General features: G+C 34.2%; 4 protein-coding genes across 5 annotated transcripts; all 4 read right to left on the bottom strand.

The window, feature by feature from the left end:
- Positions 1-3,932: 3,932 nt before the first annotated feature.
- On the bottom strand, positions 3,933-6,915 carry LOC114762824 (ferredoxin, root R-B2). 2 transcript variants are annotated; one of them, XM_028952417.1, is made up of 2 exons: positions 6,751-6,915; positions 3,933-4,694 (listed from the first exon to the last, which is right to left on the bottom strand). In XM_028952417.1, the coding sequence occupies exon 2, from the start codon at positions 4,685-4,687 to the stop codon at positions 4,223-4,225; it is 465 nt and encodes a 154-aa protein (XP_028808250.1). In that variant the 5' UTR covers positions 4,688-4,694; positions 6,751-6,915; the 3' UTR covers positions 3,933-4,222. The 2 variants fall into 2 exon arrangements, with proteins under 2 accessions (XP_028808250.1, XP_028808251.1); XM_028952418.1 differs by lacking the exon at positions 6,751-6,915 and adding an exon at positions 5,337-5,464.
- A 4,513-nt stretch (positions 6,916-11,428) lies between these two features.
- On the bottom strand, positions 11,429-12,781 carry LOC114762832 (uncharacterized). The gene is made up of 2 exons (XM_028952425.1): positions 11,980-12,781; positions 11,429-11,886 (listed from the first exon to the last, which is right to left on the bottom strand). The coding sequence occupies exons 1-2, from the start codon at positions 12,779-12,781 to the stop codon at positions 11,429-11,431; spliced, it is 1,260 nt and encodes a 419-aa protein (XP_028808258.1).
- A 309-nt stretch (positions 12,782-13,090) lies between these two features.
- On the bottom strand, positions 13,091-14,324 carry LOC114762831 (L10-interacting MYB domain-containing protein-like). The gene is made up of 2 exons (XM_028952424.1): positions 13,812-14,324; positions 13,091-13,729 (listed from the first exon to the last, which is right to left on the bottom strand). The coding sequence occupies exons 1-2, from the start codon at positions 14,124-14,126 to the stop codon at positions 13,091-13,093; spliced, it is 954 nt and encodes a 317-aa protein (XP_028808257.1). The 5' UTR covers positions 14,127-14,324.
- A 6,254-nt stretch (positions 14,325-20,578) lies between these two features.
- Positions 20,579-23,316, bottom strand: LOC114762823 (60S ribosomal protein L10a-1). The gene is made up of 6 exons (XM_028952416.1): positions 23,254-23,316; positions 22,971-23,019; positions 22,353-22,572; positions 21,703-21,868; positions 21,211-21,416; positions 20,579-20,833 (listed from the first exon to the last, which is right to left on the bottom strand). Exons 2-6 carry the CDS (start codon positions 22,973-22,975, stop codon positions 20,780-20,782), a joined length of 651 nt encoding a protein of 216 aa, XP_028808249.1. The 5' UTR covers positions 22,976-23,019; positions 23,254-23,316; the 3' UTR covers positions 20,579-20,779.
- Between the last annotated feature and the right edge of the window lie 1,678 nt (positions 23,317-24,994).

The following is a 24,994-nucleotide window of genomic DNA, read 5'->3' as shown; positions in this document are numbered from 1 at the left end:
TCAAATTACCGACATGGCCGTTCTTAAATTACTATATTGTCCCTCCCATGCTTAATTGTTTCGTGCTAAGAATAACAAATACTAATAAATAAAATGTGAACGCGTCAAAATTTTTAATGTGTAATCAATTGTAATCTTCAGAAATATATATATTATTTTTAATGTGTAATAATTGTGGACAAATTTTAATTTTTTGTTGACACGCCTCTTTGATATTTTTGAATCCAAAACTGTCTAAATTTTAAGTTTTTGTTGACACGCCTCTTTGATATTTTTGAATCCAAAACTGTCTACCTCTACCAATTGGGAAAATTTAAGAAGTAAATGCAATTTATCTTTTTTTAATTTAGGGCATAAACAATAAAAAATGCTTATTAAAGAAAACAAAGCAAATAATTTAGACTTCGAGATATCATTATTTAAATTTATACTTAGATGAAAAATATTTATTTCTTAAAATTAAAATAAAATTTTATTAGTATTATTAGTTAGTAATTAGCATGATTTTATTTATATTTATATGGGCTTTGTGAACATTAAAAAAGAAGGCGGCACAATTTTTGTGAAAATAAATAGGAAAAATCTTTAAAAACATAGCTCCAAAATTTCAAAATTTCAAATCAAAAATCAATACAAAAATATATTATCATTTACTTTTTAGATGTTGTTATTAGGATTTTTTTAAAAAAAAATTCTTTAAAACATTTTGCCTGAAAAAGTATGCATAATTTTTTTTTAAAAAAAAAAAATAATTCGAAGCCTTGGAGACAGCGAGCTGCCGCGATCCTACAAAAAGCCTGAAAAAGAGATTTGTTTTTGTGAAAATAATTAGTTTGGGAAAATCCCTATAAAAAGGCTAAATTTTTAATATTTAGGTAATCACAAATGATTGGATCGTGATCAAATATATAATAAGAGAGAATTAACAAAAGAAAAAAAAAGAAAGAAAGCGGTATTAATAATAAGAAAAGGAATGTAAGCAAAGCAGCCACACGACCTGCCCATTAATATCTCCTCTTATTATTTTTATTATTTATTTCAAAAAAGGGCCCGCTTTTTTTTTTTTTTAATACAGCTATATGTTATGATCTCACAATCCCTATTTATCAATATTATCTCTGGTATCTATTTATTTTTGGGAGCGTGCTCCTCTCATTTTATCTCATATGGCGTGATTCTACATTTTCTGACCAATTCTAGCATTTAATTTATGTATCAATCCATTTGACGCAAATAATAATTAAACAACATGAAATAAAATAAAATTATAATTAACGTGCGAGTTCTCTCTCTCATGTATTCTGTCCGTGAATCACAGGTGATAATACTATATGATACTGACCCACAATATGATAATGTAAACCATTATCTCATTCTTTTAGTTTAATAATAACGTTTTATTGCCACATTTTACTGAAAACAATCATTAACAATAATATATTTAGGACCACACTTTTTTATTTAATATTAAAAAAATTGATTTTCACACAAAAACATCGCCTTCTTCATATTCCGAATTTAATTCAATTAATAACATGAGAAATTGATGAGCCGTTCAAGCATCATTCGTAATCCACAAGTGGGAATCCAACTTTTTTATTTTATTCTTTTTTTGGAAAAGAAGACAGCAAATCAATATGATCAACAGTTATAATTCTAATTCCTTTTGATTATAATAGTGATTATATCATAATGACCATATCGATTGACTCAGGCGTTAGGTTCAAGCAATCCCTCTGCAGTTAAGAGCGTCAACATCAAACCAGATAGATACACATAATAACAAAAAGTGGTCGTAAAACACATAAGAGAAAGTTAATTTAGAGGTAATAAGGTCAATAATTTGATTCCTTTTAAACACTTTAACACAAGCACATAGAGATGGCTTGGGAAACTAAATAAAAATATTTCACGAATATATTTTTCTCAATACAAAAGAAGTCAGAGTTTGGAATTGTCACGTAAGGAGAAAATGCAACCTGTGTTCAAATTAGGCGAGTCGTGTAAGGCTGAAGATAGAATTTGATTCCAATACCTGGAATTCAAAAGCAATAAAATTATTATTAATCTCATTTCATTTGACCCCATGGCAACACCGGAGCCGTCACGTTTCAACTACATCCAATGGGCTCCTTATAGGCGAAATATTTTCAATATTTGATCCACGACCAATGCTATGATCACTAAATGAACATTTGAATTGGCTGGCTTGTAACGTTGATATATAATATTCCTCCGATCTTAAATACTCCTCCAGTCCTTAATATAAGACCCATTTAACTAATTTGATTAGATTAAGGAAGTTAGGTAAGTTAGTTAATTATAAGAAATGTGACACGTTTCTTTTTAAAATACCATAATCATCTTTCTTAATACCTCATCTTCCTCTTCTACTTGATTATCGTTGAGAGAGTATCTATAGGGGTAATTTAGAGAAAATTGATAAATATGAGAAATAGGTCTTATATTTAGGACTAAAACCAACTCAACAATTAGGTTCTATATTAAGAACAGAAGGAGTATAAGACTTTTTTTGTATTTAAAACCGGAGGAGGATTAAAAGTGATGTTAGTTAATCTTAATAAACCCATTGTGAAAAGAGGAAATCTTTTGTATGAGGGCCAAGCTAATGGGCACATGAATGTATTGGTGTGTAGGGTTTTCTAAAACTTTTGGATTTATAGTGAGTGGGGCTTATACACAAATGTCCAAAGGGGAGAGAGGAAACGGGAAAAAGTGGATATTGCTTAGGAACCAAAAGAAAGGGAGGGACCAAATTTGTATGGTTGCACCGTCCACCGGAAGCGTGTGCGCTTCACAAACAAAGACGCATCATTTCTCTCAAAATCCACCTTTTGATTTGGCACGTAGTAATCATGGATGAAAAGATAGATCCGCGCCCACGCTGTGCAAAAATCCTTAGGCGGTGTTTGGTCGGAGCGTTATTGGGGAGGGCTGGTGTCTCTATTGTACTGCATGATGTGAGGCCTTCCTCCATTCCTTGCCGCCATGCTTTATCACTAATTATTAATTTAATTACACCTTGGTTAGCTCCCACCAACCTTTGTTGTTACCTACCTCACCAAACATTATCCCAAAACCGAGTTGACCCTAACACATTGTTATACTCCTCTTTTCATCATGTTTCTGTTAATTATAGAAATTTATAGTGCTAAACATACAGTAAAATTGGTCTATTGATTGTACAAATGTCTTGATGCGCTTTGAATCTTTATGTGGGATCCATTTTGGAGAATGTAGCATTGTCATTTGTACTTTTGTAAACGCAATGTTTTTAACGTAAAACTCATCTAATTTAATTATATTGATAAAGTTAGATAAATTAGTTAATTATAAAAAATGTTATATATTTTTCCTACAACATCATAATCATTTTCCTTAATATCCTTTCTTTTTTTTCTACCTGATTATGGTTGACGCATTACAAATATAAGTAATTTAAAAAATAATAATAAATATGAGAAATAGATTTTACATTTAAAACTAAAATCAATTTAACAATTAGGTTTTAAAAGAAAGAGTATGTTTTCTTCTCATTTGAGATCGCACAATCAATCTCTATTTCCTGGCATGCCTTCTGATTAGAAACCCTGCCTATTCTCCGTATTCAGGCCCAATCAATGCCAACAACATTCTCAATATAACATTGAGAGTAAAATATCAACATTGGCTCATATACCAATTTGACCGCGGTCTAGCTTTTCTATATTCCCAAGGAAGGTAATTTCTATCAGCACCTAATTTACAAGAGCATATTTCGACTTCACGTTTCTGTTTTCCGGCTGAACAATACCGTATCAATAACGACTCCCGATGAACAGATTTCGAAAGCCATTTATTGGGACGCGATACTAGCTCAAACTGGGTCAGGCTTGTTCGAAATTTTCTAACATCTAAAACTAAAAGTGACATTCGTTCAATATCGGTCATTCAGAAAGCAACACCATCTCAATGAAATAATGCCTAGCGAAAAAGCTTACCATATTAAAATCACAATGGTTCCTAGCACCAACAGAGGCATAATCCATCAAATCCTAAATTACTGGCAACCCCATAACGTTCATTTTAAACAACTTGATAACAACCATTGACTGTGCACGGAACAAAACAACGACAGGAAAATAGGAAAGAACAAGTTCAGTTGGCCTCAAGGTCTCCTTAAAATCCTGACTTTACTCCTGACAGCTCCATTTTACTGGTCTCAGTAGAGATCAGTTTCCTTGTGAGTGTGAATTACACAATCTGAAGTTGGGTAGGAGACACAGGTTAGAACATACCCATCCTTCATTTGATTGTCATCAAGGAATGAGCCATCCGACTGATCCACAGAACCAGATACTATCTTCCCAGCACAGGTAGAGCATGCTCCAGCTCGGCATGAATAAGGGAGCTCAATTCCAGCATTTTCTGCAGCATCTAGGATGTAGGAATCATCAGGGGCCTCAAACTCATTCTCTTGTCCTTCAGGACCAATCAACTTAATCTTGTAGGCAGCCATGGTAGTTGTCCTAAACGAGAGTGATGACTTCAAGCCAAGTGTTTTGGGAACACACCTCACAAATTCAACTGAGGATGGGCACTTAACTACGGCACTGGTGAGTTGGTTTTGGCATGAAACTCGGAACTCACAATTTGGGGAAAACTTCACACTTGACAAGGTTGACATGATTACTCTGACAAGGTCAACAAAAAGGCATCAAGAGAGGATGTCATATACAATGGAAAAGAGCCAATAATAAAAAGTGAGAGTTGGATTCAGACAACTGCATATAAGACTAAAATTGCTGGACAAATACCCTCATTCTTAACACCTTGATTAGAATGTAAAGTATGTTAAAGATTGCGAAGAATAACATTTCAAGTAACACAAAACTGCTGATTTAATACATCACAAGCCATGGCACATTTCAGAAACATCAAACAACTCATTCATGGGATACCGTGCTATTCATTTACACCATAGAGCCCGGCACGGTCCATACAGACAAAGATTAAACAAACAAGAGAAACTATTACTGTTCTCTGAACTGAGTCCTTCGTAACTGAATTCCTTAAGACTGCATTTCCCTTTCTTACAGAACATTCAGCAAAGGACTCAAGCTACCACCGATCTCATCACCTCCTTGACCAGGTCTAACTAGGTGAAACTCTAATCCACTGTATTGAAGTCAAATCTTGGCCGAATGAAAGGTATTCTGGGAAACAAATTGCCCACAACCTAATAAGATTTGAATGAGAAAAGGAGAGGTATCCATTTCAACATTGCTCGTAGCCTAAAGCTAGATAAGTAATGGAGTTCAGTCCAAACAACTTGCCTGCACAATCATAGTTCAGAAATATATGCCTTTAAAATTTGCAAATAATGGAACTGTTTCCATTCCTTGTTCGGTTAAGAACGTTGGTTTATCAAGCACTATGGAGAGAAGCAAACTAATAGCTCTGCTCTTCACAAGAGGCTCCACTTTTATTCATTTCTATAACATCCTCGCAATATGGTCTTGCTCTATCCTCACAAATGACTATGAAGCAAGGAAGGAACCGCATAAGCTTAAAATTGAAAAAAGTAAACATGTAAGCATATGCAATTATAATACATCCAATGTACTTTCCCATGATCAAATTAAGAACAGAGCCAGTAACTATGGCTGTTGCACTGCATTTCAAGAAAGAATAAATAGAGTTAAAGTCAGCACAGAATACAAGTATCTTTCATTTTATGAAAAATCTCCCACATCACTAAACTTCTCCTTCCTTTGTGGCAGTTTTCAAAAGGCACCGCATGATGGATAGATTGGACAAGAGACTCAAACATAGAAACATTGCCATCGACATCACTGTATGAGCTCCCATTTGGTAATGATTGTCTTTCCCCATCCTCTTGTTTTAGAGTGAAATATCAGAAATAACTAATATTTATGACAAAAATAACTTAAAAGCACCGTGGAGTTGGTTATAAATGAGTAAGAAACAGTGATTTGGTCATCATAAGGAGAAAAATCTTCAGTAACTCTGTTACTTATCCACACCACGCTGACATGTTATGGAGGATGTATATCATATAACTATCGAACTCGGTGAGCATGGCTGAACAAAGCTCAAAAAGGACTCAGATGACTCCAATAGAAAAACTTTTTAACACTTCCCCTGATTTCCCACCCCCCAACCCAAAAAAAAAAAAAGACAGACACGAACACCAGCTCCGCCGTCTTACTACTCGTTAGTAGCCATCACATAAATGACTCTGGGGAATAATTTTTGATTAGATGCGCATTACTACTTACAACTAAGCTATAACATTATTTTCGGAGCGTAAGGGGGGAACCATTAGAAAGGACTTAATTTGTCGGACAAATGAAACTGATCAATAAACAAAACAACCACCAAGCAATAAAGTTCCAACCACGCTAAACAAATCACTCAGCACACATAAATATCGAGAACATGCAGCAAACTTTAGAAATCCAGAGATTAAAATCATAATCATAATCATAATTTATAGACAGGGAGCAATCTTCACTGCATGAAAATAAAGCATCGGGAAAGAAGAAAAAAGGAGGAGGGAAGAGGAAATCTAGAGCCGAAAACAGGATCTAGGAGTTCTAGGTGGTGATAAAAGCAAACGGCGCACACCGGACCTAAGCCAGGTAAAAAGCAAGAATACAAGCAACTAGAGAAATATATAAAATTCCATGATAATGGCAGAGAAGGACAGAGAATGAAAAGGCTTACAGAGAAAGTGTTGGTGACGCAGGAGTGGAGGCAAGAGCGGAGAGAACGATGAGGAATCACGACAAGAGTACAGTGTATGAAGCGAGGAACCCTTGTTTATTTATCGATAGAGAGAGGGTTGGGTTGGTAGACGTAGTCAAACATCGAAAAGGATCCGAATGAGGATCCATTTTCATCCAACGCAAGATCCACCAAATCGCCCATCGTTTTCTTCTCTCCCCTTTTGTCCCTCTCACTCATTCATCTCCCGGCCATAATTTCTCTTCTTTACCTGTCTTTCTTTTCTTTTTCTTTTCGTTTTTTTAAGGAACTAATGCCTGGTTGCTTTAGAAGGCAAAAGCCTTATCATGCAAATTAATACTACTTCCGGTCCTTATTATAAGACTCCATTTGATTTTTTGTTTGATTCTAATTATAAGACCTCAATCCATTTTGTCTCTCATATTTATGCATTTTTTTCTAAAATAATCCTTCTAATAATAATAGTTCTAGCCAATATACTTAATTAGCAAGGATATTTTAGGAATGACAACACTTATTTATTACAAATAACTAACTTAACTTACTTCCTTAATCTTCTCAAATAAATCAACTGGGTCTTATAATTAGGACCGGAGGTAGTATAAAACCTTTTTTTACCCGCTTGTTTCATGCTATCTCTGCTTCTAATTATAAGAGTCAGTTGACTAATTTAGAAAAATTAAGAAAGTAAGTTGAGTTAGTTATTTGTCATAAATAAGTGTTGTCTTTCCTAAAATATCCTTACTAATCAAGTGTATTGACTAGAACTATCATTGTCAGAAGGGCTACTTTGAAAAAAAAATGTATAAATATGAGAGACAAAATGGATTGGGGTCTTATATTTAGGATCAAAATAAAAGTCAAACAAGATCTTATATTAAAGATAGGAGGTAGTATATCATAAAATTATTTTAAAATTATGATATAATTTTTATCTAAACACTCATTATATTATAAAGAAATAATTTTGCAATATATGAAAAAAAAGAGTTAAGGTACATCTAACACTTCGAATTATTTTCTCAGTACATCTAGTACTCTAGAATATTTTGCGATATATCTAACATCCTGAGATATTTTTTAAATACATTCAACACCCTGAAGTATTTTTTTTGTCTGGGTGTTAGATGTACAAAAAAATATTTTTAGATGTTTGACTCATTAAAAAAATACTTTGAGGTAATGAATGTACTAAAAAATATTTCACATGAACACACCTAAAAAAATATTTTAAAATGTTACATGTGTTTGAGAAAATATTTGAGGGTACAACTTGACCCCCCAAAAAAAAAATTCTGTTTCGTAAAAGATAAAATTACTAATTTTAATATTTTTTTTTTCCTTCACTTCAAGTCCGCTACATACCCACACCTCACGCATGCACCCACTCTAATTCTAGTTGTGGAACCCATGACCTCTTCTTAAGAAGAGGTGTGATGTGCCGTATAATTAAGAGATTTTTTTATCATAATTTATATTAACCCAGACTATTGACAAAAAAAAACCCAGACTATAAAATATGTAAAAGCATATTATTTTAGCACTTAAAACTGTATACTTATCTTAAATCGTTTCACCTCATCTTAGATTTTAATTTTATATAGAGTAGGAATCACGACTATGAAATATTACAGGGTATATATAGAATCATACTACTTCCGATCCTAATTATAAGAGTTAGATAACTAATTTGAGAAAATTAAGGAAAGAAATTAAGTTAGTTATTTGTAATAAATATGTGTTGTTTTTCCTAAAATATCCTTGCTAATTAAGTGTGTTAGTTAGAATTATAATTATTAGAAGGATTACATTGGAAAAAAATATATAAATATAAAAGACAAAATGGATTGAGGTTTTATATTTAGGACCAAAATAAAAGTCAAACAAGATCTTATATTAAGGACCGGAGGAAGTATTATTCATAATATGAACTGCTCACTTTGTCTAAAATTTTATATAAAGTAAGGGAAATATGGTCATTGAAAATCATTTAAAATAAAAAGGAAAGCAATACTGTATAAATAGAAAAAAGATTAGGTCTAGCTTCTATTTACAATTTTTTGCATTCAGTAACCACTTTGAGTCAATGGCTTATCATTGTAAATAATAAATTTAAATTCACCCACCCGCCCACACGCATATGTTGTCAAAGTCTTCCATTCAACCATAGAAAATACATAATTTTTATATGAGTAGAAATTGCAGGCAGGAGATCATTAAAAATTAAAAAATAAAATAAAATAATATCTTTCGCTTAAAAACTTAAAAGAAGGTGGGGCAGGTATTTTCATTATTATTGATTCTTATTCTTGTTGGTTCTTATTCAAATATCCAACTTGCCCATGTTTTTCCAGCCCTCATCAATAGTCAATGCGTACTCTCCATTTATGATTCCAATTAAGCCATTGCTTTAGATTTGACGATGCTAATTAATACTACCTCTGGTCTTTAATATAAGACCTTGTTTATTTTTTATTTTAATTTTAAATATAAAATCTCAATCTACTTTATCTCTAATATTTATGTTTTTTTTTCCCAAGATAGTCATTCTCACAGGTCACAATGGTAATTCTAACCAATACACTTGATTAGTAATGATATTTTATAAAAGACAACATCTATTTATGACAAATAACTAACTTAATTTTTTTTTAATCTCTTCAAATTAATCAACTAACTCTTATAATTAGGACCGGAGATAGTATCATATCTATGGTTCTCCCTTGTATCGTTCATTGACTTCCCTGTTTTAAAGCTTCAACGTCAGAGCCGCCCTCCCTCAACTTGAGTCTCTGACCTTATGCCTTTTAAATCATAGTCTTATTATTATTTTATTTTTACTTATCACTATCAATTTGATTTGCTCAAAAATTCATATGACTTTTATTTAAAAAGTCATATTCCCGTGGAAAAATATGAGAGTAGAAAATAGTTAATTTTATATTTTAAAAATAGCACAGAATTTTAAAAATAAATCATCAACGACATCAATAAAAAGTACACCAAAAAACTATTTATCTATCTAATACAATCACTAATAGAGTAAATATTCAAGCATTAATATTACTTTTCCTAATAAAAGGCTAACCAATGTTAAAAAAAAACTGTTATAATGCAAAATAACACTTCACATGGCAAAACAATGAAATGCTAGATATATATATATATATTGGATATATTTTTTATACCTTCCTTCTCTCTAAAATCAAAGAATCCATTTTTATTTACTATCCATTTCCCATCCCTCGCTAATCTCTAGTATGTTTTTGTAGATATGATTCTTGACATCCTAGTTTGATATGCTATGCCTTATCTTAATTGTTGTTTGGAAATTGTCTATTTCTCAATCATAAATTCCTTATCCTGCTAGCTTTATTATTCTTGCTCTTAACTGGTTTATTGATTTGATAAGGGCTGTTTCCTGTGTTGCGAGCTTGTGGGCGTAGTACTGTCATGATGTGAATGTGAACCTAATTCTTCGTATATTACTCTTGATTTCGGTGATTGATGAATTCTCACATGGGTCTTGTTTGGAAATATGTTGAAGGATATGTGCATGTGTAAGAAATTAATGCCTTCACATGGCAATTCACATGCATTTTCGTTGCACTTACAAATTCTTAGTTTCTTCTCCTCCCACTTAACGACTCTTTTTTATCTTCCATGTCTTGTATCAATCATTTAGCACCTTCTATACCATCCTTTTCTGTCTTAAAAACTTAATATTATCCTCAACATTTGATAACTCATTATTTTGAATATTTTGAGTGATTTTTGGAGAGTTATCAATAGAATTTTGGATGATTTAAAAGGGATTTGAAAAACAAAAATTCGTTGTGAGCATTATTTGGGGGATTTATTATAAATATCTTAGTTTGATATAAATAAAAATAATTAATATTAGGTTTAAGATTTAGTTGATTTTATCTTATCTTATTTTAATTTCCTATAGTTTATTTCCTTTCCTTTTATTTTATTTTTCAGCTTTTCCTTTTTATTTGTTTTATTTTATTTTTCTCCCTTCCATCAGCTTACACGTGCTGCACGAGAGGAGCATGGGGGGCAGAGGTCAACACACTGTTTGGAGGATGAAGTTTTGGGAATTCCACAGATCAAGACGGCCGCGTTTAGGGAGAGACCACTTTGGGGGGGAGACCTGGAGATCGCTGTTCATTATCGGGTGTGTTTGGATTGGCGGTGGAGAAGTAACTTTTTTTTCAATCTGACTTTTCCAAAAGTCAGATTGAGTAAAAGTCAGATTGGGTAATGTGATTTATGTTTGGATTGAGTTTTAGAAAAAAGTCAGTTTGAGAAGCTGAAAGTTGTTTGGATGATAAATGTAAAAGTAAGTTTGAATGTAAAATGACTTAAAAGGACATGAATTCTTAAATGTGACTATTTGTCATAAATAAAGTAATGAAAATAAAATTATTAAAAATAAGGAAATTTAATTTATTGTTATAAAGAAATTATATATATAATGTGACTATTTTAAAAGAAGTATTGAAAAAATTTTTATTAAAAATAAAAAAAATTAAGTTATTACTAGAAGGAAATTGAAAAATAATAAAAAACTTAATTAAATATATGTAATGGATAAATATGTAAATTAGAGGTCATACATACGTAGCATTTTTAAACTAAATACATCAAATAACTAATTGGATGCCATGCTCAATACAATTTGGTCTCTGATTGTGTCACGCACATGATTCATTTGTCTTGATCTAGGTAAATTTGAAGAGGATGTCTCACCAGCTTCATCATGATTGTCTTCGTCAATTGTACCTTCAGATTGAGCTTCTATGAAATCTTTATCAGTTTCAGAATTTCTTCGGAGGAAATTATGTATAGCCATTGTAGCACAAACTACTTGGACTTGAGTTTTATACTTGTAACTTGGCATCTTCTCTAAGATGCGAAACTTATTCTTCCACACCCCGAAAGTCCTTTCTATAGTGCACCTCAAACTTGAATGGTAGTAATTGAAGACTTCGTTATAATTTTCAAATCCCGGTTGTCGCCTGAAGTCTGGAAGGTGATAGCGCTCACATCTGTACGGACCAAGATATCCTGGTGGAGTTGGATAGCCAGCATCGACCAAATAATACTTCCCTAATAAATCATGAAATTATGTTGACATTGTGAAATTAATGAAAATATCAAATGAATTTGATATAATTAAAACTGAAGCTACTGAAAATATACCTGGAGGTGGATGAGGGAAATCCAAGGCTGGAGTTGAGACAGCAGTGTTAAACACACGAGCATCATGTGCAGTACCTTCCCATCCCGCTAACACAAAAGTGAAGCACATGTCCCAATCACATACAGCCATGACATTCTGTGTCGGATATCCCTTTCTCCCGATATATTTGTCTTGCTTCGAAAGACTCACCACACATCGTACATGAGTGCCATCAATTGCTCCAATTGCATCATTGAAATATGGCGAATATCGTTTATCGTTTTTTATTTTTGGGTGAGTTACAGAAAACGTAGGATCGAGTGGTTTGATGTATTCCCTGGAAAGACTAAGGCAAGCCTGTAATACTCTATGAAAATGCCTGCTTACAGTTTCTCCTGAATGTTGAAACCTTTCTTGAATCATCCTATTACATTGTCCATGACCTACCGTGTTCAAAAACATACCAACAATTTCTTCCACTCCCAGATACTTAGAATTTTTTAAACCATGTTCGACCAGTTTAGAACATAATCGCATGAACATTTCTTTTTCCATTCGAAACATGTCATAACACCGAATTTCATGATCTCGCAAAATTTCTTGCACCCATAAATTACCTGTTTGCTGACTAGTTCTTCGTGGCTCTTTGCACACATAAGGCATCACATATTGACTCACCAATACAGCTACCTCTTCATATTGTGTTATCTCTTCATCTAGAAGGGAAATCAATTGAGACTGTTCATCTTCCTCCGACTCCTCTTCAGACTGTTCATCTTCCTCCATCCACTCAAACGTAAATTGATTGTTCCAATTTGCCATAGATAATGTCACCTGTGAGTGTGGTTAAATTCAACTGTAAGAATTTTTTTAAACGACAAATAAATTTTTTAGGTATGTGCAAATAAATATTTCTTTCTGTTAAACATGCAAAGACATAAAAATTAGTCTAAAAACATTCATAAGCTGCAATTACCATTATAAATAACACATGTAACTTAAAAACATTCATAGTCAGTTAACAAGTTACATAATTTCATAGTTCCACAAACATTAACTTAAAAACATATAATAACAACTCTGGTCCGAGTTAGACAAAATAAAATCATAACATGCGTCCTAAAATATAGTTCAAGCAGGCGGGGGTTTCAGCCATGATGGTGGATTGTATGCCATATCCTGTAGCCATGCAACCAAGTATTCCGGCTGTCCTTTTAGTGAAACAACCATTTCCCGAACACTCTTGTGCAACAGAAGTCTTAAGCACCGGTTCCGGAAATCAGAGTCACTTGTAATTTCCTCAAGGCAGAGCACTTCAGCCGTAACCTCAGAAATTGATACCTCTTTTATTTTCTTAAGAGTTGCAGCTCTATCCTTAGATGCAGTAGCTATTTCACTAACTGAATCCGCTATTTGTCTTGAGGCCGGAAGTTTTTGCTTTGTTTGCCTGCTAGACCCTTCACCTCTCTTCCTCTTCCCATGGCTTCCTGAACCACTAGGTCCAGTATTTGCTGTTAAGTTTACGCCTGCCATCTCATCCGTAACTCCTACACTAGCACCTCCAAGATCTTCTTCGCTATCCCCCGATCCTTCAAGGAGATCTGTATCAACTCTACACACATTCTCTTCATCATCCTCTTGTGTCTGAGGTTGGGTTAAAGACGGTGCCCACATATCCTCTCCAGATGCTATCACACCCTTGAATATCGTGTTTAATTCATAAGCAAACTTTAACCCCTGGTACCTAAACTTTTCATATTGGGGATTCTCCTGCAAGAATACAATCAACAAAAATAAAAAGCCTATAACAAGTAATAACACAGTTTATAACTCAAGATCAACAATTATATACCAGTTTTTTCTTCTCCCACCACTCATTTGTTGCCACCACTGTATTGTTTACAGGGTCCCAACCTACACCAGTCTCTTTGTTTAAATCAACCCATGTCCTCCAATCCTTCCTCAAGCTATCGAGCCTATTTTTCAATTGCTTCTTCTCATAAGATTTTCCTGTTTTTGCATTGAATGCAGAGTGAATGTTGTTCCACCCAGTCTTTGAAAATGATGTTCCTTGACGATTTTTCCGGTAGATTTGCTCCATGCATTCTTTAAGTAACACCTCTGTAGTGCTTGTATCCCATGTTGCCTTACTTTTTTCTTTGTTCATAGTTCTATTAAAAAATGTCAATCAAGAATGCAAAAGGGAGTTACAGTGAACCAGAACACTTTTCTTCCAACAATGCAGAAATATTATGTTTATTTTGTAAATAAATATGACAGGAAATATCTAATATATATATAATATGTATAAATTATAATATCACAATCATATATATTTAGGTTTGTAAAACATACTTATCAACAATAACCATTATTGATGAATATATACGCCACTTTTTACAAACACCGAGCTTCAGATTTTCGAACTAAAAAACGTATACTTTTCGGAGCTTGTGGCAAATAATTAACAGCAAAGGGGTAGTCAGTTTGCCAGAACCACAAATCATAAAATAGAAACATAGAACTACAAATAAATAGAAACACAGATCTTCCAATTTTCAAACTAAAATGCGCCTACGAGTCTGACATTGTCACAAATAATTAACAGGAAACACAGATAAAACACAGCCAAAAAACCACATTATTCCATACGTTCAAGTCAGTTCTTCCTACTACAGGCCACACTGATCGAAAGACCATCAGATTAATAGCAACAATATCATATTAAGGACTCCTATAACAATCGAAGAGCCAAGAACACTCCTATAACAGCCATGCATCCGCCGGCAGCCATATCACAATCGAAGAGCCAAGAACAATCGAAGACAACCAGATCTGGGACCAAAATTGCGTATCTCTTACCAGGCGTACAAAGGAGACTCTGAGCAGTGTGGATCTGGAGCAGATGCGATCCGGCGGCACCTCAAACGGACGGCGACGCTTGCAACCGAACAGGGGAAGAAGATCAACGGCGACGGTATTTGACGGATCTGAACGAACGACCAAGGTCCAGCCACTCCCACACAACAACCGCAACTGACGAGACGGCGGGACACGGCGGAGACGCGGCGGGAGACGGCGACGCTGGAACAACTCAACGAACAGAGGAAATAACTGACGAGACGCTGGAAGAACTGAACGACCGACCACACTTGAACCCGAACTGTTGAGACGGCGGGAGACGGCGGACGCACGGCGGGAGACGGCGGGAGACGGCGGGCGCACGGCGAGTTGGCAGCAGACGTCGGGAGGATTTTTTTTTAAGTTTCAGAGTGTGTTGTGGCTGAGTGCGTGTGTGCGTTTTTGTCTTTGAGCTGAGTGAGGTCAGAGAAAATACATGCAGAGAGGGTCAGTTAGGTAAAATAATTAAACACACTCCAACGGTTTCCTCACCCCAGCTGCACGTCCGAAAAAAAAGCTCAAAATATGAGCTTCTCTCAGAAGCCCATTTAAACCACAGAAGTCAGATTGGGCAATCGGGTATCCAAACACCCCAAATTATCAGCCACCCCACAAGTCCGTTTGGGACGCACGTTTGGGCCCCCAAACGTGATCCCAAACGGGCCCATCGTCTTGGAGAGAGGAGGCGCCGAACGGGTTTTTTAGTGCGCCCGCATTCGGTGCTCATCAGCTCGACGAGCACCGAGTGCTAAGCACTTAAAACGTCCCCGTTTTGAGTGCTGGGCAATAAACAAATTTTTTTCCCAACGTTTTTCTTTCTTTCTTTCTTTTTTTTCAATGTAACATTTTTTTAAGCACATGCAGCCTTCCAAAATTTCCCAATGTATTTGTATTTATCCATATTTTTTGCTTCACCCAAACATTACTGGAAGATATCCTCTTTAATTTAATTACTTTTTATTTTATTTATGTTTAATATATATTTCATCACAATGATAATTGATCTAACTATAATAAATGAAGAGTACAAAATTATATATTCATATAAAAAATTTAATGATTTAACTTATAAATAAGATCAAAATTTTTTCTCTAAATAAATAGGACCATATGAGTAGTTTATCATTTAATCACGAATATGATTATCTATTATTATTTTCAATTTTTAATATAAGAGCTAATTTGATATTTTTTTTTATTCTAAATATAAAACCTCAATCCTCTTTGTTTTCTATATTTATCTTTTTTTTTAGAGTAATTCTTATAATAGTTGCACATTTTAAATATTTCATCAAATTAGCTAATACACATGATTAATAAGGGTATTTAAGAAAGACAATACATATTTATTAAAAACAACTAACTTAACTAATTTTCTTAATCTACTCAAATTAATCAATTAGTTCTTATATCAAAGACCATGGATAGTATTTATTTTTATTCTTAACTCTTCTTCTTAATAAACGGATTGTAAATCTATAAATTTTTGGGTAAAGTAACATCCAACACCGATATTATTTGTAAATAGTATCCAATATTTTAATCTTATTTATGGCACATTTAATTTTTTTTATCCAGTACTTTTGAAATTATTTTTTCAGTTACATCCAAGACCACAATATTATTTATAATTTAAAGGTGCTAAATACATTATAAATAAGATTAGGGTGTTAGATACATTACATATAACATTAGGATACCGTATATACAAATGAAAAATAGTATAAGGATACTAAATATTATTTCTAGTCCTATTTATAAGAGCTAGTTGACTAATTTGAGGAGATTAGAAAAAGAAGTTAAGTTAGTTATTTGTAATAAATATATGTTGTCTTTCCTAAAATATTCTTACTAATTAAGTGTATTGGTTAGAATTATTATTATTAGAAGAACTATCTTGAAAAAAAATACATAAGTATGAGAGACAAAGTAGATTGAGATCTTATATTTAGAATCAAAATAAAAGTTAAACAAAGTTTTATATTAAGGACAGGAGGTAGTACTATTTTACTCTAAATTTTTTCACACATCAATACCATTTTATTTAGTTTGGGTACTCTTTTAATAATGTCTGATAAAGTGCAAAAAACTAAAGATAAATAGAATCAGGTTGAAAAATTATGGGAAATTGCTGCATCTTGCATGTGAGATGGGAAAAAAAAGTTGCAGTGAAAAAAAAATAAAAAAAAATTGGCCGCCCAGCACGCAAAACGTTTCTGTTTTGAGTGATGAGCACTGATGAGCACCGAATGTGGACGAGGTTTTTACAAGGGAACTGTTCATCATCTTCCTCCCTTGAATCATAGACGCCGAGACCAGTTCTGAGCAGGAAATTGGCGACAGCCACAACCTTGAGAGGACGAGTTCAGGCGACGGCTTGATGAGAGGAGGGACGAGGATTCGTGACTGGAACCAGAGGTGAACGCGATTTGAGTTAGAACCAGAGGAGCATCTGCAAGTTGGAGTTCTTCTTTGCTAGTCAAAAGGCCAGAGAAGATTCATTGTTGACTTGTTCTTCGGTTTCAATTGGTTGCCAGTGTTTATTTCCCCTGTTTCTTTTGATTTCTATTATGAATTTTGAATCTGGAATTATTGTTGCTGAGACTGATTATATTTATGTGTAGCTAATTTTCTTTATAGCATAGAGGAACTATAAACTTGTTAGTAGATTGAGCTTTGTTTTCACTGAATTGGGGATGCTTAATGTTAAAGTTTGGTTACTTGTTTTTTTTATTTGTTTATTTGATTGATGACTGGCCATCATTAATTGTGAATTTGAGAATTAAAATTTTTCTTAACAAACGAGATTTTAATTAACCTTAGATTAAGTAATATGGGATTAGATGATCGGAACTCACAATTTGGGGAAAACTTCACAGCTGACAAGGTTGACATGATTACTCTGGCAAGGTCAACAAAAAGGCATCAGGAGAGGATGTCATATACAATGGAAAAGAGCCAATAATAAAAAGTGAAGTTGGATTCAGACAACTGCATATAAGACTAAAATTGCTGGACAATTACACTCATTCTTAACACCTGGATTAGAATGTAAAGTGCATTAAAGATTGCGAAGAATAGCATTTCAAGTAACACAAAACTGCTGATTAAATACATCACAGCCATGGTACATTTCAGAAGCATCAAATAACTCATTCATGGGGTACCATGCTATTCATTTACAGCATAGAGCCCGGCATGGTCCATACAGACAGAGATTAAACAAAGAAGAGAAACTATGACTGTTCTCTGAACTGAGTCCTTCGTAACTGACTTTCTTAAGACTGCATTTCCCTTTCTTAAAGAACATTCGGCAAAGGACTCAAAGTACCACCGATCTCATCACCTCCTTGACCAGGTCTAACTAGGTGAAGCTTTTAATCCACTGTATTGAAGTCTAACCTTAGCTGAAATGAAAGGTATTCTGGGAAACAAATTGCCCACAACCTAATAAGATTTGAATGAGAAAAGGAGAGGTATCTATTTCAACATTGCTCGTAGCCTAAAGCTAGATAAGTAATGGAGTTCAGTCCAAATAACTTGCCTGCACAATCATAGTTCAGAAATTTATGCCTTTAAAATTTACGAATAATGGAACCGTTTCCATCCCTTGTTCAGTTAACAAAGCCCTAGGGAGAGAAGCAAACTAATTGCTCTGCTCTTCACAAGAGGCTCCACTTTTATTCATTTCTATGACAGCCTCACAATATGGTCTTGCTCTATCCTCACCAATGGCAATGTAGCAAGGAAGGAACCGCATAAGCTTAAAATTGAAAAAAGTACACATGTAATCATACGCAATTATGATACATCCAATGTACTTTCCCATGATCAAACTAAGAACAGAGCCAGTAACCATGGCTGTTGCACTGCATTTCAAGAAAGGATAAATAGAGTTAAAAGTCAGCACAGGATACAAGTATATTTCATCTTATGAAAAATCTCCCGCATCACTAAACTTCTGCTTCCTTTGTGGCTGTTTTCAAAAAGGCACCGCATGATGGATAGATTGGACAGGAGAGTCGAACAATTGTTATGCAAACACAGAAATGTTGCCATCGACATCACTGTATGAGCTCCCCTTTGGTAATGATTGTCTTTCCCCATCCTCTTGTTTTAGAGTGAAATATCAATTTTTGATATTTATAACAAGTGTTGAAAAGTTATTCACATAAGTTTTATCAAAAATTGGTATTATTTTTATAATTTAATTGCTAATAACAAGTCTACAATGAAAAATAATAAGTGTTGAAAAATTATTCGCAATAACTTAAATTTTAGGGAGAATTACAGTGAGGTCCCAAGTAATTAAAAAACCAAGTCCCAGAGGTTGTCATTCTCACTGTAGGACTTGTTATTTCATACTGCTCAGGTTGTTACTTGGGACTTTATAGTGATTATTTCTCTTATGTGGGACTTGAATGTAATTCTCCCTAAATTTTATCAGAAATTGATATTATTTTCACAATTTAATTACCAATGCAAATCTAGTATAAAAAATAATAAATATTGAAAAGCTATTTATATTAACTTGAGTTTTAGCAGAGCAACTCTTCTCAAAATAAAAACACTGATAAAAACAACCGTCCTTAGAATAATAAAAGCCAATCTGTACCAGTCATTTTTTCTCACCTTTTTCTTCTCTCAAAATAAAAACACGCAGCGTGAACATCACATTACTTTATCAAACCTAAGAGGTGAAGGAAAGGACAATGAGTCTAAAAGTGATCTTCATGCTCGAGCAACATTAGCTTGGGGAAAGGAGCTAGAAGAGCACTTTCATTCCCAAAAGACATAGAAAGCTTGACTCAACACGAGTCGGAGCTGCAACTTCAAAGTGAAGGCAAAGAAAATGAAGCCCAAGAGCTAAGTGCCAAAAACTAGCTGCTTTTGAAAGCGGCGCTAATAAACGCAGCATACAAGTCATCGGCACCATTGAGTTCTTAGCATCCATTTATACTCCATCACACAAATTTCGCCGCATCTGCTCGTGGCTAGAGGCGGCCTTGCTTGAAGTCTAATGATGAATGCCTCTCTCTCAGTATGTGTTCCAGCTCCAACTATCTTCCACGCGCCGCAACCCATCTACACGTTCCATGTTGGATTTTATTTCTTCATTAAATTTGGTTGTTTGGATAGCTATGATATATGGGTATGCTGGAAATAGACAACAATCAAATACCATCAAACTATTTCAGAGTACCGCAAAAGAACTTGTTTTCTTGGACAGCTTTGATTTCTTGGTTGATACAGAGTGGGAAGGAACGACAATCAAATAGTATCGAACTATTTCATGGAGTACAGCATTAGAACTCGTTTTCTTAGACATTTTTTTTTTCTTGGTTGATACCGAGTGGGAATGTAATTGATGGGGAGAGTTAGGGAAGAAAATAATAGAAAGAGAGAGAAGATACAAGTCTTCTGATATTTTTCCTAATTTTTCATTATTCACATTTAAAACCCAGTCTCTTGCAGCGACTTTATCAATTCAAATACTCATTTCACAACTTTACTATTTCAAGACTCCTTTTTTCCCATTTTCCCTTTATAAAACAGGAAAATCTAGCGTTTAAGATTTACAATGGGAACAAAACATCACACGCAAAACGCGAAAAAGAACAAATAAATTTAGAGCGTGATTGTGCTGACCATTCTTTCAAGATAACGGAGTTGACTAAACTGTATTCAGATACGATGAGAATGTGGGGTCCGAAGGGGTAGGCTTAAAGAAAAATATTATGAGATCGAAGAAAACAAAAACAACTGATGTTCTTAATGTGGCTAGTATTTAACTTGGGATAAAACGACGAACACCAAAATGTAAAGAGCATTACAACCAAAAATGTTGCACCAGAAAAGTAGTTCAACTACTAGGATTTAGGACGCTAGATATAACCACAGCAAACTCGAAAGAGGCAATTAAAACACGCGATATGATCTCCCCATTGTGCTCTTGAGATACAAGCACCTAACCTGAAAGCAACACAAACCAAGCTCATTAGGCGACCGGTCCAAGCATATATCAGGCACAAACTATACGGATATTCAGACTTCTAAGGCGCGAGGAGGAAAAATTCTAAGGTTGTGTTTTCTTTAGCCCCACAGTAGTCCTTTATATACTGATAATAAAAGAGAGGACAAAGCCAGCATTCAGCGATGCCACAATATATATCCAGCAGAATTGAAAATGGCATCACAAACAACCACAGTAGATATGCTGACAGACCCCAGAGATGAGCTTAACCATTAAGACAAGCATTGACACCTCAAGGGCAAAAACTGGGAGAATCGAATGATCTATAAAGCTAAGGGCAGGAAACATAGCGGGTAGCGCAGAGAGGATAACTTACATTCTGCCAGTTCTTCTTCAATAAGGAAACAAGGAAGTTGACGCTCATTTGTACATTCTGGAAGATTTGTTTTTCCTCCATACTAACATTCCCCACAGCAACTCCCATGCAAAGCACCTTCTTTAGCTGAAACTTCACCATGGCCTTGGTCTCATTAACCTTAGACTCAAGAGATTCTTGGTGAGTAACAAGTGTGGGGAATTTCCCTACATAATCAAGCAAAATAAAAAGATCAGTGAGAATTAATAATAAATAATTTAAAATAATCATAATAACTTGAACAACAATAAGTCATATCCGGCTAGGTATCAAAATAGTTACAATTAAAACAATAATAACCCATATGGCGCCACAGCATGTAACACAACTGCAAAGATACTCATGCAAACATACAATAGATACATGGTAAACTTGCCTGCCTTATTGAATATTTTTAGGCAAATCAAAGCAAACACAGTGAACAACGTGAATTTTTAGGCAAATAACACTTGCCTGCCTTATTGAGACCAGGGCCCAAAAGACGGGGAATCTGCTTAATGACGGATTCAGAAGCTAAAAAGGCATGGTATTTTTTGGCAAGCTTCTTAACCAATTTCTTGTTTTTGTTCAGCTTCTTCAGCCCTTCCACATCCATGTAGTCCAACCCCATCTTCTCAGCCTGCAGATTCCAGCAACTAACATTAATCCAGAACAAATCAACAATTAAGCGATTGTCAAAGAGAAAACAACACGAAATCTAGCAGAACCACAAGCATCAAACATAAAAAATCACCATTAACCAACGGAAAAACTGTGCATGTATGGACAAAGTGGAAATGGAAATGATAGTCAACTAGATGAGTTTCATTGTGCAAGCACGAGAGAGATTTGCTTTAGAGAAGGGGGGGCCGTGAAACAGATTGCTACACCGTATCAGAGTATGGGACAACAACTTCCACCAAAGGAACACTTAACAAATATCTAGCAACAATCAAATTCTGCTAAATCAAGTAAGATTTGCAGTAATATATGCAACCCAGTGCCAATCTTCTCATATAATTAGAGAAGAAAAAAATTTACAAAGCCACATTCAGGACTTAAAAGTCAACATGTCTCTCCAAAAACAAGAGAACTCGTATTCCATTTTATCACGAGATTAGTACCTCTTCAACGTGTTGAGCATCTCCCAGCATGCATATTTTCATCTTGGGGCGAGGAATGTGGGGCAACTTCACAGAACCGCTAAAACGCTTATCCTTCTGAGGATCATAGTTCTTCAGCCCAATCTGGAGTTCAATGGTCTCCACAAAATTACGCTTTTTCTCGCTGGAATCCCTCTTGATGTTTGAGATTGCTTCTCTCAACGCATCACTCTGAAGCTTACTGTACAAAAAAGAAAAGGTAAGAAGATGAGAATTTTCCCTTGAAAAGAAATACTTGACCGTCTAAACATGATAACTCACTCATTAATTCTGAGATTAAAAGGAGCAATATGATAGAAAACGAGGTTAAAACTACAACACTGCCTATGAATCCTCCAATAATGCAATTTTGACGAGCTTACATAGAAGTGATGGGCTAAATGAAAATGGGAATCAGCTTTTCAGCAACGGGACACTGCAACTAAATTACTTTTAAATATAGATACATAGTCCACCTCAGTGTTCAACAAAAAATAATCTGCGGCATCTTGATAATGTATAATAAACAGGACGATAGACTGGAAATCCACAAGACGAGCTAAAAACGGACAGTAGGCGTGCAGAAACTTGAACAAATACCTCATTATTTATCTTTGGCCTTTCCAACAAAGCGGATACAGATCTTCTCCTGTAAACAAAATCGAATCTGATTAAACGAAGAATCCATATCGCAACATACAAGTGAGAAACATTTTGACAGCAAGTAACTCGCAGAAAGTCCCCAAAAAAGTAATTTAGGAAGAAAAATTAAATAATGAAAGACAGATACAGTATCAAAATATCCTTTGTTTTGTGTGTTTGCTAGTATGGAATCTCAAAGACTGAGCAAGGAGCTGAGTGGATAGGGCTATGGAGATAGTACCAGCACAAGACGGCACGCTAGCGAGGCAGCGAAACTCGAAGCTCATCTGAAGTTAGGGTTTTCTGGCGGCAATATAATTTGCTATCTGTCCAGGAAACCCTTCTGAAGTTGGCTGAATCTGAACCGTTGACAAGTGAACGGCCACGATTATGTCACAACGTCGACGTGACTGTTTATAGTTCGCACGTGGCATTATCAGGGCTGTTAAATCATTCAATGGTCCAGATCAAACTTTATGGCCGGACAAATTTTCAGGGGAGGACAAGCCTGATACGTCCTCCATTATTTTCTGGCTTTTTTTTTTTACCTGGTATTATTTTCTGGCATTTGAATTTACAAATGAGGGAAAAGAATATAATCAATTGTATAATTAGAATCGTTAAATCAAGCCCGTAAAATCTATTTTTAACCCAAAAAAGCACATTATTTTTTTAAAAAAAATACGTTAAATTTCTATGCCTACGTTTTTTCTTTCATGCAACGGTGATCCTTGTAGAGGAGAGTAGATAGCGTCATTAAATATCTTTTTTTTTTTGCCAACGTTATTAGATGATATATCATTTTTACAAATCACAGTAAGCAGACCTTTTAAGACCTTGCACGAGGGCATTTTCAATGCAATCAATGTGTGCAATCTTCTAGTAAACTGATAAATTAGAATTCACGGCCATTCAAGTTTGGGGAAAAAAACAGTCACAGAAGTTTTATTTTTTCGATCCTAAATATAAGAACTATTTTATAAATTGTATAAGAACTAACTATTTTATAAATTGTATAAGAACTATTTTATTACAATTTATAAAATAGTTCTTATATTTAGGACTGGATTAGTACTATTTATCTTTCTACATGGTGATTTTTAGATTATTTTTTCAGCCTTTTAAGAATTAATTTTAAGTTATATATGTGTATTTTCTCATTCTCTGCTATCTGTGGTTATCAATTTATTGCATATTTAATGTGCTATTTCGAACGTGCATGAAGTGATTTTTTCATTCGTAGGGAATATTGATTTATCAATTAATTAGAATTCAAAGTTTAGGACTACGAGATGAGATAATCTTGACATGTACGCAGTTGCACTTAATGTCGACTTTAGTTGTATAATTTTTTTATTACACAATTGATGTTTTATTTATAAAAAAGTCCATAGTTACACGAATTGTCGTAAACTTTGTGGAAGAAAATTTTTTAAAAAAAATACTACCCCTGCAGTTTAATATAAAAACTAGATAATTAATTCTTGAATATTAAGAAAATTAGTTATAAGTTAGTTATTTTTAATCAGTATATGTTATCTTTTAAAAAATACTCTTACTGGTTATGTGTATCATAACTATCTTTTGAAGGAATTTTTAACATATGCAGCTACTATAAGAGCTATTTTGAAAAAAAATGAATATGAGAGATAAAATGAATTAGATTCTTATATTTATGATCAAATTAAATATCTAATTAGTTTTTATATTAAGTTCGGAGGCAATAACAAAGATGAATCCGCTGTGACTTGTTTGATAAAATGTGATGTAAAAACTAACTAAATATGTGGAGATTATAGGCTCGCAACGCACAGCCTATACAAGCATACACGTCTGAAGGAAATCAAAGGGCAAGGACTTATTTTGTTTAATGCGAAGTATTAAAAATGAGAAATAAGAATTATGATTGGGATTGAAAATACATATTAAAAAGATATTTAGTATGAGTGATTTCTTATCACATAGGATGAGATAATCCTATT

Source organism: Neltuma alba, unplaced genomic scaffold (assembly GCF_004799145.2).
Source record: "Neltuma alba isolate B1F8T4 unplaced genomic scaffold, ASM479914v2 tig00011243_pilon, whole genome shotgun sequence".
Classification (NCBI taxonomy): domain Eukaryota; kingdom Viridiplantae; phylum Streptophyta; class Magnoliopsida; order Fabales; family Fabaceae; genus Neltuma; species Neltuma alba.
Note: the sequence above shows the minus strand (reverse complement) of the source record. Positions and strands in the feature narration are given on the sequence as shown.

Excerpts from the sequence above, each read along its gene's own strand:
- LOC114762831 (XM_028952424.1), bottom strand. The coding sequence starts at position 14,126 with ATGAACAAAGAAAAAAGTAAGGCAACATGGGATACAAGCACTACAGAG. Across the intron at positions 13,730-13,811 it reads GGTGGGAGAAGAAAAAACTG|GAGAATCCCCAATATGAAAA; the intron begins GTATATAATTGT and ends GTATTCTTGCAG.
- LOC114762824 (XM_028952417.1), bottom strand. The coding sequence starts at position 4,687 with ATGTCAACCTTGTCAAGTGTGAAGTTTTCCCCAAATTGTGAGTTCCGA.
- LOC114762832 (XM_028952425.1), bottom strand. The coding sequence starts at position 12,781 with ATGGCAAATTGGAACAATCAATTTACGTTTGAGTGGATGGAGGAAGAT. Across the intron at positions 11,887-11,979 it reads TTTCCCTCATCCACCTCCAG|GGAAGTATTATTTGGTCGAT; the intron begins GTATATTTTCAG and ends ATGATTTATTAG.
- LOC114762823 (XM_028952416.1), bottom strand. Across the intron at positions 21,869-22,352 it reads ATGCTCAACACGTTGAAGAG|GCTGAGAAGATGGGGTTGGA; the intron begins GTACTAATCTCG and ends TGGAATCTGCAG. Across the intron at positions 20,834-21,210 it reads TGAAGAAGAACTGGCAGAAT|GTTAGGTGCTTGTATCTCAA; the intron begins GTAAGTTATCCT and ends TGTTGCTTTCAG.